Below are 16,184 nucleotides of genomic sequence, written 5' to 3'. Positions count from 1 at the left end.
CCTTGTAGTGCTAATGTTCTGGAAATTATGTACGATCGGTGAATATAAGGTAGTATATTTTTCACGTCTACATAACCACATTGTACATTATACATATTTAATGTAGAAACATCATTAATTTTGCTCCAGCTTTCAAAGGATTTGTAGGGCTGTAGAATCTCTTGATTTTAAAAGCTAGGAGAAACCCAAGAATCTTGACGAAACGAGGTTCTTTAAATGCAGTGTATTCTTGGTGTTACAGTAAACTTTTGGCTAATTTTGGGACAGGTAGTACATGCAGGACACAAAGTGGGACAGCTGGTTGTGTAGTGGTTAGAGTGACTGCCTTTAGACCCAAAGGTTGCAGGTTTGAGCCTCACCTTTGGCTGTAGTACCCTTGAGCAAGGTACTTACCCTGAATTGCTCCAGTAAAAAAAAAAAAAAAACTGAGCTGGATAAATAATTGTAACATTGTAAGTTGCTTTGGAGAAAAGCATCAGCTAACTGAATAAATGTAATTTTAACTTTTTCTCGGTAACAGATTCCAGAATGAATAATGATAAGTTATAGTTGCTATGTTACTTAAACTGGAAACCTAATTTCCATATGGGTGCTTTTAGGGCCATGGCCTGGACTGCTGTTTAAAACGGTTAGGACACCAGTGTGGACTGGAACTTAATTGCAAGTGACGTGCACACAGAAAACAGGTCAGGGCAATCGATGTGGGCCCAGGCTCGCCATCGCGGCACCGTCTGACTGCCGAACTGTGTCCCCGTCACCCTTGTAGCCCAAGCAACTTTTTTCTAACATGCACCTTTATCCCATGCTTTCCTCTGCACGGAACTGTCAGTGCAAATCCCAGGAACGGTACGCAGAATTTTATCCATCTGTTTTCCAGACGAGACTATAGACTGGGATTATGATTCATTAAATCTCCTAAAAACCTTGTAACAGTATTTCAGTTTATTTCAATTTGTGCGCAGTGCCATCGCGGTGAGTCTGGGGCTTACGAATGTTTGAGCTCTCGCGGAGAGGAAGGAGTGTTATGACGCGTCTTGCTGTGACGAGTTCTGCAACGGTTCTGGCTCTCATCCACGGTGCCATGTGAACTACAGACAATAAAGAGAGTGGTGTGACTGGGAGGGGTGTGTAACGCAAGATCATACATACCCACTGCCATCCTGAGGGACCCTGCCAAACGGCAATGATTTAGTAACAATTGGGAACATTTAAAAAGTATAATCAATAAAATTATGAGCATTTTCTTCTGCTTATTTTACCATTTATTTACAGGGGTGGGGTGATGCTGAATTCCACTCACCTTGAGCCAGATTCAAATCTATGCCCAAACATGCAGCTCAGGCACTATGAAACACCCGTGTTACCGGCTCCTATACTTTTCACACACACATATTATCTGAAGCCACTTGGCCCAAGGGGGGTTGGGGCAAACAGGAGCCTAACCCAGCAACACAGGGCACAGGGCTGCAGGGGGAGGGGACACACCCAGGATGGGATGCCAGTCTGTCGCAAGGCACCCCAAGCAGGACTCAAACCCCAGACCCAGCAGAGAGCAGGCCCTGGCCAAACCCACTGCACCATCGCACCCACCACTATCCTTTCCTTTTCTTTCCTTTACACATTTTTCATCTCATGCCAGAACCCGGGTTATTTCACTTGTATTTTTAGCATGTTACTTTATTCATTAATGATGGTCACTTGTGCAGTTTAAGTACTGGGGTGGCACGAAACAGTGCCTGGCTGGTGCGAGAGGACAAGGGCTCGATCCCCGTGCAGACCGTGTGGAGTTTGCATGTTCTCCCCGTGTCTGCGTGGGTTTCCTCTGGGTGCTCTGGTTTCCTTCCACAGTCCGAAGACATGCTGTTCAGGTTCACCCATAGTGTGAGTGACAGAGAGAGTGTGTTCCACTGATGTATGGATGAGTGACCCAGTGTAAGTAGTGTATCTAGCAGTGTAAGTCACCACGGTGAATAAGGTGTGTGGTCAAGTAACACTACATAGAGTTCATTGGAAGTCACTTTGGAGAAAAGCGTCTGCTAAATAAATAAATCCAAAAAAATTTACCGCAAAGTGTAAGTGGCACCAGATTATTCCCCTTTCAGTGGCTAGGATCAATGCAGTGTATAAATTACATTCTGAATTCTGCAAATTCCACAGGCAGGTAAAAGTAATGATGTTGTAGGCAGAGAGCAATTATGATATTTACGCTGGTACCACAGTAAAAACCTGGGTGCCACCCAATACAATTCACAGGAAATAGATATGGTACTGTGTAAGGAGACAGACTTCTCCTCTGAAGGTTGCAGGTTCAAGTCCCAGCAGGGGCCCCTACTGTAGTACTCTACTCTTGAGCAAGTTACTGAATTGCTCCACCAAATATCCAACCATATAAATTAATGTTTCAGACAAAAGTGCTGCTCATGCAAATGAATATCTTTACAAAAGTGAAAAATAACGATTAATATAAAATATCAATAGAGCTACTTTTAATTACTGTAATGCCTGAAGCACTGTTGTGGTCGGGCCAGGTACTGGAACAAGTTAAGACACCACCTCGTATCTCTGGAAGTGGAACAGATGGTCTAAGAGAAGAAGTTCTATTATTTGCGTGGTCTAAACAGATATACACTCAAACTGTGCGCAGTCCAAATCAGAAATACTGACTATTATCATTGACCACCGTATTCATTTTATTTTTAAAAAATCATTGCGTAAGACCTTGTGAATTTAAGGTTTTCTGTGATTTGTTTAAGACAGATTTCAAGTTCAGTCCAGAGCCCACACCTTTAGCTGTAAGCAAAACGAGACAAAAGAGGGTGGAGTGAGACGGATGCAAAGGTTTCATCGTACATTTTCCACTCGGTTCAACGCAGACAATGTAAACACTCAACTCCTAAAATTCTCCCCTCAAAAGAAGTCTTTTGGAAACCTTCATCACATCCTGCAAACCGTGACACATGGCGTGATTCTGTGTAACTACAGAGCTAAAAAAAGTCAACAGTAACTTCTTTGTGTAAAACAAATGAAAGAATCAATAATTTGAGAAGTTAAGAAAGAGTGACAAGGCAAAATGTGAACAATGACAAGTCCGTTGTCTTAAACCACACTGATCAAAGGTGGTGGTGTCATAAATCCAAGACACATCTCACCGTAAGCCTGACATTGTCCCCACGCTGAGATGTACTTAATCTCGAAAAACACGTAGAAATGCATGAATACTTTACAATCAAGCAACACGATGCTGCAACCTTGCGTTCCAAGAGCTCTAAAGAATGTTTTTCCTCCGTCTGGTTGCCCCACAGTCACTGCCATTGATTTGCTGATGTTAGGACTTCCCAGTTCGACACACTCATGGATGAATATTTCTCTTCTTTAAATCGTCCCCTTTAAAACAATCAAAACAATATTCTTAGATGAATCTCTGAATGACCTACTGTATTATATTAACTGTTCACTTGCTAAGTTCACTTGATTCTTTTGCAACATATTTATATGTTTGGTTACCTTCAATGTCTATGTATATAAGTACATGTCTCACTGTATGAATGTATACATGTAAGTTGTACATTGTGTGTTGCTGTAACCTAAGTGAATGTTCCTCTGGGATGAATAAAGTGTCATTCATTCATTCATTCATTCAGAATTATTTAAGGGTATGACCCAGGGAAACATAATTCTATAAACCTTTTTAACATATTTAATCCTAGTTACAGGCATTCAAATATTTAACCAAAAGCATTTATGTAAATTACTCCAGGTACAATACAATACAATATTTTTTATGGAAATTAAGCATCAAATGCATCAAATAATAGTGACGTGGGAAAGCTGAGATCCTGCTGAATTCCTCTTGAAGATTCCTTTGCTTAGACAGGAATTTCATGTTTTTCTCAAAGCAGAGAAGCGTAATCATCTGGAAGTTACAATATAATGTGATAATGATAAGAGGTATTTAAATCTGTGCTTATTAAAAAAAGAGGCAGGTTATATATCAACAGGGACAAAATCCTCTGATTGAAATGCATTTGCAAGTACGTACAGAAACTGTTATCTAGTCTCCACTAAGAATACTAAATAGTCACTTTTGCAGGATGAAGTGTGTTTGGCATTTAACATTATCTTAAAGTATATTCTGAGAAGTCTGCAAGGAAATATGTAATAATAACAAAAATACACCCTGCTGTTTTCTGACTTGACACAGGGAAGTGCTACTATACAGTATTCGCATGTATATTCTTTCACTTCTCAAAACTTGCATTTCAATGGTATTTGGAGATTTTTAAGAGATAATTTAGTTTAAGTTTATGGAGCACATAGGAGATCAGGGGAGAAGTGAGTCTGAAAGAGATGTTTGGAGAACCTCACTGAATGTGAGCGATTCAGCAGTTCTGAATGACAGAAGGAAGACCTTCCACCACATTGGAGCCACAACTGAAAACCTCTGTGCTGTTGATTTCGGACCTTGTGTGTGTTAGACCACTAAGCGGGCAGAGGTGGAGAAGCAGAAGTCTGGCTGGAGTGTAGTGGAGTGATTGAGTCTTTATATTAGATATTGAGATGCAGATCCATTGATGGTCTTTTAGGCCATAACTGGAGTCTTGAACTCAATGTGAGCAGCGACAGGAAGCCAATGGAGCGAGGCAAGGATGGGAGATACATGTGGACACTTTGGTAATTCAATGTGTGCAGCAGCATTCTGTATTAACTGGACAGGGTTGATGGCAGAGGCTGGAAGACCAGACAGTAGAGAATAGACAGCTGACCAGGCAGGATATCGCCAGAAGACCACAAGTTGTGTACAGTCTGTTGTGGGTGAAAGGTGGATCTTGTGGATGTTATGTGGGATGTCTCTGAAGGACTGGGTTATGGGATCGATTTGTCGGGAGAAGCAGAGACGTAAGTCAATCGTTACTGCCGGACCCTTAACCGCTGAAGTATGTGATACGAGTTGTACTGTTTAAGTTCTTGACAGAAGTACAATCCAGCCGGTAGATGAAGGATCTCAGTTCTGGAGAAGTTAAGCTGTAGGTGGTAATCAGACATCCAAGCTGAAATGTTGGAGAGGCAAGTGCATTTATTTATTTAGCAGACACTTTTCTCCAAAACGACTTCCAGTGAACACTATGTAGTGTTATCAGCCCACACCTTATTCACCAAGGTGACTTACACTGTTAAATACACTACTTACACTGGGTCACTCATCCATACATCAGTGGAACACACTTTTTCTCTTTGTTATTCTCGGACACACACATACACACACACACTATGGGTGATTTTAGAGTCACCAATCCACCTGAATAGCATGTCTTTAGACTGTGAGAGAAAACCGGAGCACCCGAAGGAAACCCACGCAGACACGGGGAGAACATGCAAACTCCACACAGACTGAGCGGGGATCGAATCCACGTTCTCTTGCACCCCTCGGGTGCTGTGAGACAGAAACGCTACCTACCGTGTTGCCCAGTGACAATATGTGAAAAGATGTCTGTAGCTCCACGGAGAAAGAGAGGAAGGACCTTCGGTGGATGAAGTAACACAGATGATGGACCTCCGAAGGTCCTTGTAAACTGCCGAGTCTGTGAGACCCTTTGATTTCCGCCATTGTCATTTGGTAGCGTGAAGTTTGGTCCAGTTGGCATGCAGTAGATCTGATAACCATGGGCTGGAAATGGCGTGTGCTGGTCTGGAAGTTAGAGAGCAGAGAGTCTAGAGAAGAGGATAAGGTTGAAAGCAAGACATTGGTGGTGTCTGTAGACGGCTCTGAGGATTGCGCAATGGATGGGAGAGAGGTTAGTATGGCGGAGGAAAGGGAAGAAGGCGTGAGAGATTTCCAGTTTGGTGGAAAGTCACAGATGATGCAGAGGCAGGATTGGGGTTAGCTGGAAGGAGATTTAAAAATTAAAATAATTTCAAAAATGAAAAAAACTAGAAGTGGAGTGATGGAGAAGACAGGACAGTCCTGAGAGAAGATAGGGTCTAGGTGATTGCTGGCCTTGTCAGTAACAGAATGGGATACAGAGAGGCCAAAGGGCTGTAGGAGTGACAGAAGGCTTGCATGAACATCCTCAATATGTAGGTTGAAATCACATAGGAGAATCAGTGGGGTGTTGTCTGCTGCGAGGGAACTCAACAAGATGTCAAGGTCATCCAGGAAGCAACCAGGATTGCGATCATCAAGCATCGGGAGCATCCAGGAGAACGACCATCAAGAGTGTGGTTGGGACAGTGATGGAGACAGAAAGGAATTCAATGGAGGATAGATCAGGAAGGTGGAGAGGGAGGAGAACATATTCCCACTGGGGAGAGATGAGCAGGCCTGTGCTTAACAAAATACCTGCTGTGGAAATAAAATGGCGGTATAACTGGCAAAAATGCCATTGTACAGAATAACAAACCTGTTGTGTGAAAAAGCACATTTTCACTGTCATTAAAAGGTTGAATATATCCATCCATCCATCCATTAATCATTTATCCTGAGCAGGGTCCTGGTGAACCAGAGCCTATCCCAGAAGCATTGAGTACAAGGTAGAGGGTAGGCACACCCTGGAGAGTGTGTCAGTCCATCACAGGGGACCAGACATACACATACTGCCAGTAATTTAATATCATCAGTCTTTGAACTGTGAGAGGAAACCAGAGCACCTTTAGCAAATCCACACAGACATGGGAGAATACGAACACTCATCGCAGACTGAGTGGGGATCAAACCCACATTTTCTCACACTACGCAAGTGCTGTGAAGCTGAACTGCGTCTCATGGTGCCACCGTGCTGCCCCAGGATGAGTACACCCTTCTGTAAATGTGACTGGCCAACACACACACACACACACACACACACACACACACACACACACACACACACTTTCTGAACCGCTTGTCCCATACGGGGTCGCAGGGAACCGGAGCCTAACCCGGCAACTCAGGGCGTAAGGCTGGAGGGGGAGGGAACACGCTCAGGACGGGACGCCAGTCCGTCACAAGGCACCCCAAGCGGGACTCGAACCCCGGACCCACCGGAGAGCAGGACCCGGTCCAACCCACTGCACCACCACGCCCCCTACTGGCTAACACAAATATTTAAATATTTATTAGAAATTACTTTCACGTATTTCTCCGGCAGGGGTGCGGTGGTGCAGCAGGTTTGGCTGGGTCCTGCTTTTTGGCGGGTCTGGGGTTCGAGTCCTACTTGGGGTGCCTTGTGATGGACTGGCGTCCTGTCCTGGGCGTTTCCCCTCCAGCCGTGCGCCCTGTGTTGCTGGATTAGACTCTGGCTTGTCGCGACCCTGCTTGGGACAAGTGGCTTCAGTCAGTGTGTGTGTGTGTGTGTGTGTATATATTTCTTTGGCAACACTGGAGTCTTTGCTCATCGTTACTATGAGTAAAGAGAACCACTGTACCATGCTGAGAGTAGAAAAGGTGCTGGCCCCGTACTGTGTGCTTGTTTTAGGACTTGTTTCACCCTTCCCATTCTGCTACAGAGGCCTGATCTGAGAGGTGCCCTACATATTGCTGATTAACGAAGCCTCTTAATCCCATGTTTTGTTTCTACATGGGATAGAGGCTGTGTGTGTGTATATCGTCCCCATTCATTTTTTAAGTCCTTTGGCGCCCTCTTGTGGTCTAACAATGAACAGGCGCTATTATTTTTCAGGTAGTGTTTTACAATGAAAGGTAAAGAAAGGTATTGTTTTATCACCCTTTACATTTTTTCCCTAAAAACACTATTACTAGTATTATGGCAGGCTTCATCCTGGCAACTCTCATTCTCACAAACGTGACAGCTGCACCTCCAAACCCGCTCCTTAAGGACATCATGAAAATGAAGTGCAGCCCATTGACCACAGGGACTTTGAAAGTATAAACAAATTAATTGGATGGATAGATAGATAGATAGATAGATAGATAGATAGATAGATAGATAGATAGATAGATAGATAGGCCACCTGGCATGCCCTGGTGTGCCACAATAACAACTGAATTATTTCAGTTGTACATTTACATAAATGACAAGAGAATATGAGCACAGGTCTCCCAAAAGACTTGGGTTGTTTCAGATTTATATTACTATGTATTTATAAAGGTTTAAACTAGAATGACAAAGTGTCTTAATTTTTCAGTATTTTTGGCACTCTGAAGTAAAGAAACGATGGCCACTAAACATTAAATTTCACGGTAGAATAACTGTCTTTTCCCCCAGCTTGAGTAGTACAGGCTTCCTTGTATAACGAGCAGGTTTTGAAGTTGTAAAGTGAATTCTTGTAAAGTTAATCGAAAAAATGGGAAAATAATTAATGACTTTCTAAATCGCAAAAGGTTTACCCATTGTTTCGCCAAAATTCTTGCTTTATCTTTGAAATGCTATGGAAAGTCCAATTCAAATCTGAGTCCGGAAAATCAGAACTGCTACACAGAGCTCTGTGGGACACGGCCGTCCTGCAGGTAAGTGTGCATTGAGTTCAGATCCAGCTCCGCGTATGCAGTTTGTGTGGCTGGCTTCAACGCGGTAGCACATCCATCCATGATAGAAACCTCTAAAACCAGGCTTAAGACCCGTATGTTCAACATACCCCTTTTTTCACCCTTATTCTTTTTCGTCATTTAGTTCACAGTTATTTCTTTTGATTTTGTTACTTTATTTTGCTTCTCTTGGGTGGGACGATGGCACGGCGAGTAGCGTTGGTGCTTCATGGCTCCTGTCTCAATCTATGTGTACTTTGCTTGTTTTCTTTATGTTTTTGTGGGTTTCCTCAGGGTGCTCCAGTTTCCTCCCACACTCAAAAAAGAAAAGGAGTCCAGTTGCTGCCTTTGTGATTTGGAGACCTGAAGTTCAAACCTATTGACCTGCTCTAGTAGTCTTCACACACTGGCTGAAACCGTTTGTCCCAAGTGGGGTCCTGGCGAACAGGAGCCTAACCCGGCAATACAGGGCACCCCAATGCTGGAGGGGGAGGGGACACACCCAGGACGGGACTCCAGTCCGTCACAAGGCACCCCAAGCGGGACTCAAACCCCAGACCCGCCAGAGAGCAGGACCCGCCCAAACCCGCTGTGCCACTGTGCCCCCCTAGAAGTCTTCAGCAAGGGGCTTAACTGGAAATTTCCCACCTGTATATATAGCTAAAGAATTGCAGATTGTTGTGGTAAAAATTGCCCAGCTGTGTAAACAGGTAAGTAGTTGTAAGAGGCTTAGAATTGCTATCTGCTTTGGAGAAAAGTGTTACATAAACGTATGTATGAGAGAGAGAGAGAGAGAGAGAGAGAGAGAGAGAGAGAGTGCATGTGTGTGTGTTTGTGAGATTCCCTTGCAATGGACCTGTCCAGGGTACATACAACACAGGCAAAGCACCACTGAGACCATGCCTTAGGATAAAATGTTCACAGTAATTAATGAATTATTATTATTGGAACACTACATATCAGGGCTGCTCTCAATATGTTACCACTGCATTCAGTTGTAACACTTGTAACTCATGTTGTCATGCTGAATGATCTCTAAAAAGTGTCATTTGGATTAAAGAATAGAGAATCAATTTGCACAAGTTATTCGTAACTGTATTGATTCATTTCTTGTAAGACACTTTTCATCTGAGCTGATGACTCGTTATGCAATTTTCAGGGTACAAATTACATGTGCACTTAAGTCTAAATTCTTGTAATATGAGTGTTCATTATGTGAGGAAAGGGGGGTGTGGTAACGCAAAGAGTTCAGCTGGTGCTAGCTGTGTGGCGGATCTGGGGTTCGAGTCCTGCTTGGATTGCCTTGCAATGGATTGGTGTCCCATCCTGGGTGTGTCCCCTTCCAGCCTTGCGCCCTGTGTTGCCGAGTTAGGCTCGGGACAAGCGGTTGTTGACGACGGACGCGTAGATTATGTGAGGAGAACCTGTATTTTTCCAACCTAATGTTCTAACTGTGTTCAGATGCTGTAACAGAGTCTTGAAGGGCCAAGTTCAGGTCCAAAGAAAAGTGCCAACAGCAGTAAAGCAGGCAACAATGAGGCTGAAAAAACTGAATAAGTGAGAATGAGATGAAAAGACTTAATGAGATAATGAGACTTAGCTAAAACACCGGATGTGTCAAAATGAACTGTGTGGTACATTGTTAAGAAAGGAATGGCCTGGAGAGTGTAACAGGAGCAGAAGAGCTGATAAAGCATATGGCAGGCCGCTCAAGTGGATGACTGAAGAATACTTTCAATGATGAAGAAAAATTTTAAGAAAGTAAATTTATTGTGACAGCGCATGGAAAGCCTATTTGTCACATTTAAATAAATAATCAGAGAATTAAAGAACAATGGTGCAAAACAGAGGATTCAAACACAAACCCATGAGTTTACAAGGGAGGCTACAGAGTGTCAGACTGCTACTGTGGATCCACTGTCCACTGCGCACACACACACACACACACACACACACACACACACACACACACACACACACACACACACACTTGCTGAAGCTGCTTGTCCCAAGCAGGGTTGTGGCAAGCCAGAGCCTAACCTGGCAACACAGGGCAGAAGGCTGGAGGGGGAGGGGACACACCCAGGACGGGACGCCAGTCCATCACAAGGCACCCCAAGCAGGACTCGAACCTCAGACCCACCAGAGAGCAGGACCTGGCCAAACCTGCTGCGCCACTGCACTCCCCCCCCCCCACTGTCCACTGTCCAGTGTCCAGTGTCCACAGCCCAACCTTAACGTTGATTACACCACAAACACAGAGACACGCTCCTCTTCATCATTTAACCAGGTGTACATGTACCAAATGACAGCGGTACACAGAGCCTATTTTACAGCCAATAACAAAACCCTGTCACCGAAACGATAGAGACAAAGGTGTATTTGGTCGTATCAGACCTCTGCAGCGCATCAAAACACCCCTTCTAGAAAGTGGCTTCTTACTTTGGTCTGTCTTATCTAAGCTCTTATTTTGATTTTCTTCAATGTTAAGGCTGAGGTTTCTCACTTTCACTTTTCCTTGCCTTGTTCGGATCTGTCGCATCCAATTGCTCTGCTTTAAATTTTGAACTGAATCCAAAGTTCTTAACGTTTGTTAATTCTGAGCAACCGTCCTAACAAGTCTACAAAATCCTCGAAATAAATCCCTCTATTGGGGCAGCACATCCTTATTGCTGTTGCACAAACTTCATATGAAAAATTTAATCTGTCTTAAAAACAACTGTAATTAGTCATTTTGATCCCTGTTTCATTCAGTGCGATTCACAACCAAATGTGACTTTATGTTTCCTTATTGAGATATCGCAACTCCTTTCTCTTCTTTATCATGCAATTTGAAGAAATCAGGGAGCATCACAACAACCCAAAAGAACAAGTGTGCAAGTTGCTTCTGGGTACAAAGACAGACAACAACCCCATCCATCGTATCTCAGCTCATAACTTGGTGGTTTTCTCTGAAAAGGCCGAGTTCGATCACAGAAAAACCGAGTCGCGCCGGATCCTACAGGCTGCAGGCTGTGTATTTGCACATTTTTTGCTGACAGTCTGCTGTCGTCTTGCACATCTCAGCACATCTGTACAGCGACTCTTATGTTTCCTGTGGTGCTTCAACATTAATGATGAGCTTGTGACCTACTCTCACATCACACCTACCCTGCTTGAGGAGCTGCTACGCTTGAGATCAACAAAGGTGAGTTTTTCTAGGCATCAGTAGCACCTGACACGAGCAGGAAAAGTTTTGTTAGCAATATCTATTAAAAAAAAAATAAAAAAATGTATAAGGACAGGGTGGCTTCAACTTTACCACTTTTTAAATGTAATATTATTTAATGACAAATTACAAATGCCCTATACTTCCAGCTATGCACATTACTGACACCTGCAGTGTAAGAAGCTGACATACTAAACTGGATTTAAAAATTAAATAAAGATAACTAGTTTTAAAGATTGATCAAATATACTGTAATACCCTTACCATAAAATATAAGGAGTATTTTGCTTGTTTTTGAGGATGTCATTAATTCTATCTGGTGTTGTGTAATTACAAAATGAAATATAGTCATTTCCTTATGGAAATATTTATTCTGAAACTACTTTCATGGAAAAACTTATCTGGCCTCCACCCTGTGACCTGCTGCTTAAGTTAAAAAAATTATTTTGGAATAAAAGCTTTCATTTGCCAAATTAAAAAAAACAACAACAAATACTTGTATAGTCGAATTTGTTCATTCTGCTTTTTCATTCATGTTATTCTTTTCTTAAAGTTAATGAATACAGCAAAAGCAAATGTTTGACCTATATCTTTCGCCACCACCGGAACACATTCTAGAGGCAAGTAAAAAACCACAACCTCTCAGACAAAAATCAGAGTGATCTTTTTCATTTTCAGGATGTTCAATGTACCAGTGCAAACAATTTCACCCTGCGTCTCGGTTAAACGTGACTAACAGCAGACCAGTAATCCAACGTTTCTCATGCAAATCGTTTCCTCAGTTTCAGTTTAAATTATTTCCTTTCTGTGTCTCTAGCATTTTAGTCCTTCTCTATGTCACTGTCTGAAAGCCTTAATATTAGCCTTTAATAGAGGGGGCTTAAGAAGTGTTCGTTGGACACGTTTTACCCTTTCGTAATTCGTGGGTATTAAAAGCACAGGTCAGATATTTATGGAAATGTATACTCCTCCAGTTGGCCAAAAGTTAGCACTATTGGGAGATAACTCTTCAACAGAATGACTGTGTCCCATAGTCAAGCTAAGAAATCAAGAAATAAAGACATATTCATATAATTTCCTCGTTCACATTTTAGAAGGGTAACCAGCATCAGTTTGTCAGTCAGATGACATTTCATGATTTGGACTTTGTACATTGTGACAGTTCTCTGTGACTCTTCATTTCTTTGTAACTCCTCCTTCTTCTCTGGCACTCAGTGTGTGACCATGCTGGGAGCAACGATGATGGTTCTGACACTGATCCCAGTGATAGAAGGTTGCCCTACATCTTGTGACTGCATGGAGAAAAACATTGTCAGCTGTTCAACGGGAGAGCTTACGGAGATCCCACTTCTACCACCAGGAACTAAGGAACTCTATATTTCACACAACAAAATCCATTCCTTACCCAGCCAAGGACTGCAGGAGCTACAAGTTCTGGACCTCACTAAGAATAAACTCAACACCTCCTTCTCAGACAGCTATGTCTTCCCAGAGATGAGAAGTTTGTCCAAGCTCTTCCTTAGGGCCAATGGCCTAAAAGCAATAGGTCGAGAACAGCTGTGTCACTTTCCTGAACTTACCCTCTTAGACCTCAGTGAGAACTTCATCCAAACTCTACCCTCTGGGTTGTTCTGGGGACTGCAGCTACTTGAAACACTCATCCTTAGCCTGAACCAGATCCACATTTTGCAGCGTGGCGCACTGGAGGGTGCCTTCACACTCTCTGTCCTTCACCTCAGCAGCAACATCATAGACGAGCTGGAGGAGGGTGTGTTTGAGAATATCACACATCTGCAAAAATTAATTTTATCCAAAAATGAGCTCAGGAGTTTAAAGAATGGTTCACTCAGAGGTGCCACGAACCTAAGTCATTTAGACCTTAGCAGTAACAGGTTTTCCTCTGTGCCAGTGGCTGCACTAAAGGAAGTCCCACAGCTCCAAAGTCTATACCTCCAAAAGAACTATATCACTAGCATTCCCAAGGATGCCTTCACAAACCTAGGCTCACTTCAAACCCTGGATCTGAGCAATAATGTTCTTACCATTCTAGATGACAGAGACCTGAAAGGATTATTTCAGCTAGGTATGCTGGATTTCAGTTTCAATCATCTTCAGTCCCTACATTTAAATTCATTCCAAGACCTGGGCAGATTGGAGGTCTTGGACCTTTACCATAATGAGCTGACTTCCCTTCCAGCAGGTCTCTTTGACAACACGACAGTCCTGAAGGAGCTTCAGCTGGACAGTAACAAAATCTCACACATCCCCTCTAATATTTTCCACAGTACACCTGCACTTAAGGAGCTGCAGCTGGATAACAATCATCTCTCTGTGCTGTCAGAAGATCTTTTCTCTAAACTCAAAGCTCTCCGACGGCTGTACTTGGATAACAATCAGTTATCAAGCGTTCCCAGAAACCTCTTTGCTAAAACCCATAACCTGAGGGAGTTGCAGCTGGACCACAATAATATCAGCTTTCTACCAGACAATTTCTTCCAAGATCTGAATAAACTCAAGACCTTGAAACTCAACAGCAACCTCCTATCTTTCCTGCAGCCCACTCTGTTCATGGGCCTCAGCAGCCTGAAAGACCTTTCGCTCAACATGAATAAGATAAAGATACTGCCAGCAGGTTTGCTGAAAGACCTTCAGAATCTTAAGGTGCTTGATTTGGACAACAACCTCCTGTCCGTCCTGAACCCGGATGACTTTGAGAACCTGGAAAATCTCAAGGAGTTACAGCTGAGCTTCAACTCGCTTTCAGAACTCCATCCAGATGTCTTTCGTTCCCTGGTGAACCTTCAGAAGCTGTTTCTTAATGACAATTACTTAACCTCCATTCCTGAAAACATCTTTGAAAAACTTGAAAACCTCCAGGACCTTGACTTGGATAAAAACCAGTTTAAGAATGTACCTCCAAAGCTGTTCCAGAGCCTAAGAAATCTCCGACAGCTCTTCTTTCAGTCCAATCAACTTAGAGCCCTGGAGAATGGGACGCTGGAGCCCTTAAGTTCCCTCAGGACTATTTACTTGGATGGCAACCCTTGGGACTGCGACTGTAGTTCTATTCTGTACATCAGCAGATGGATCCACCAACATGGCCAGAGAGTGCAGGGTAAACCCAAATGTTCGGCTCGCAATATACCTGTGGCCCATCTTGCCCGGTCCCCCTCACTGCTCCCAAGGCATTGCAGTGGAGCAGCTTTGCCTACCGTGGCAGTGCCATTACTGCCATTACTCATAGGAACATTCTGGGCCTCTAATTTTTGGTTTTAAGTTTCATGTGTGCTTCCAATTAAAACATTATCTTAGTGTATTTTATTTCATCTTTTGTTTGGAACAAAGTTATTATCATCATGTATATTATGAAACTATAGCATGTTAATGACAGTCCACGTACAGCAGGGGTTGATGCACATTGGCTTATGATGAGTAAGACCAGTACGAGTGTCTCACAGACAGATTTCTGCTACCAGCTCGTCTAATGTTTCAACCTAAACTGCTGTGTTTGAAATATACAAAAGTGTTATTTCAACACAAGTGGGCTGTAAAATGTCTTATTCTGCTTCTATATGACAGTTCTTTTTTATGATTTTTTCCAATTTTAATTGTGCATTGCAATTTCCAACTTGATTAAACTGCTTTCTTCCATCAAAGGGTGCAGCAAAGGTATGTCTTGATGGAGTTTTATTACAGAAGGCTATTTTCATGTAAAGTGTGGTGAAGGAAGCTGACACGGTTCTTGCTGACACATATGCTGAGGTGTGCGAACCATAGATGCCAACACTGCGGTCGGTGTTCTTGAGCAGCGCTTCGGAAACCGCAGCAACAGAGCTTTTGAAGCATATCGCAGAGGGGAAAAAAAAACTATTGTGAGAAAATGCACGTATACACAAACAAGTAGTTCATCTTTCAGCTATGAAATAAAAGTTTATATAAAATATAGAAAAATTTAGAATATTTCATTAAGAGTATTCATTTGGATCTTAGCCTTGACTGTGTGCCGACACAAATTAGTCTTCTAATGCATTTTTGGGATGAAAAAAAAAAACTTGTTCATGGTTTCTAAATCAGCTGGCATTCTGTTCCGTATAGTCAAGAACCTCTTTAAAATTTGATCACACAGGAGGAAAAAACACCAGAGCCCAAGGGAGAAAACTAAAACTTCCTATAACTTTCTGCTAGGTGTCACTGCTGCCCTTTCACCCTCACAGATCTCCAGTTGTGCACCATGTTACTCAATATCATATTCAAAGGTATATTCTCATGCAAAAGCACATGTATGGAACAGTGTCTGTCCTCCAAACTACAGCTACATACTTGCTTTCAGATCAAAAGTTTCATTGTGATGAATTATCCATATATACATTTTCAGAAAATGCTTACCCAGTATAGGTTCGTTGTCATCTGGAGCCAGTCCCGGGAAGCACAGGGCAATGCAGGGTAAACCATGGATCGGAGGCACACCAGGCCATCGCAGGGCAGTCACAGGCACAATCACTCACAGGCCTTTGG

At 42.8% G+C, this 16,184-nt stretch overlaps 1 protein-coding gene across 1 annotated transcript; it reads left to right on the top strand.

Annotated features, from left to right (window-relative positions):
* The first annotated feature begins 5,660 nt into the window (after positions 1-5,660).
* On the top strand, positions 5,661-15,648 carry LOC108928668 (leucine-rich repeat-containing protein 15). The gene is made up of 4 exons (XM_029255880.1): positions 5,661-5,866; positions 6,652-6,734; positions 11,299-11,648; positions 12,885-15,648. The coding sequence occupies exons 1-4, from the start codon at positions 5,661-5,663 to the stop codon at positions 14,943-14,945; spliced, it is 2,700 nt and encodes an 899-aa protein (XP_029111713.1). The 3' UTR covers positions 14,946-15,648.
* The last annotated feature ends 536 nt before the right edge of the window (positions 15,649-16,184 follow it).

This window comes from Scleropages formosus, chromosome 10, assembly GCF_900964775.1.
Source record: "Scleropages formosus chromosome 10, fSclFor1.1, whole genome shotgun sequence".
Taxonomy (NCBI): domain Eukaryota; kingdom Metazoa; phylum Chordata; class Actinopteri; order Osteoglossiformes; family Osteoglossidae; genus Scleropages; species Scleropages formosus.
Note: the sequence above shows the minus strand (reverse complement) of the source record. Positions and strands in the feature narration are given on the sequence as shown.

Bases quoted from the DNA above. Each gene is read 5' to 3' on its own strand.
- LOC108928668 (XM_029255880.1), top strand. From the start codon at position 5,661: ATGGGCTGGAAATGGCGTGTGCTGGTCTGGAAGTTAGAGAGCAGAGAG. The intron at 5,867-6,651 runs GCAGGATTGGGG...GAGCACCTTTAG, and splicing joins AAGTCACAGATGATGCAGAG to CAAATCCACACAGACATGGG. The intron at 6,735-11,298 runs GTGCTGTGAAGC...TGCAATTTGAAG, and splicing joins CATTTTCTCACACTACGCAA to AAATCAGGGAGCATCACAAC.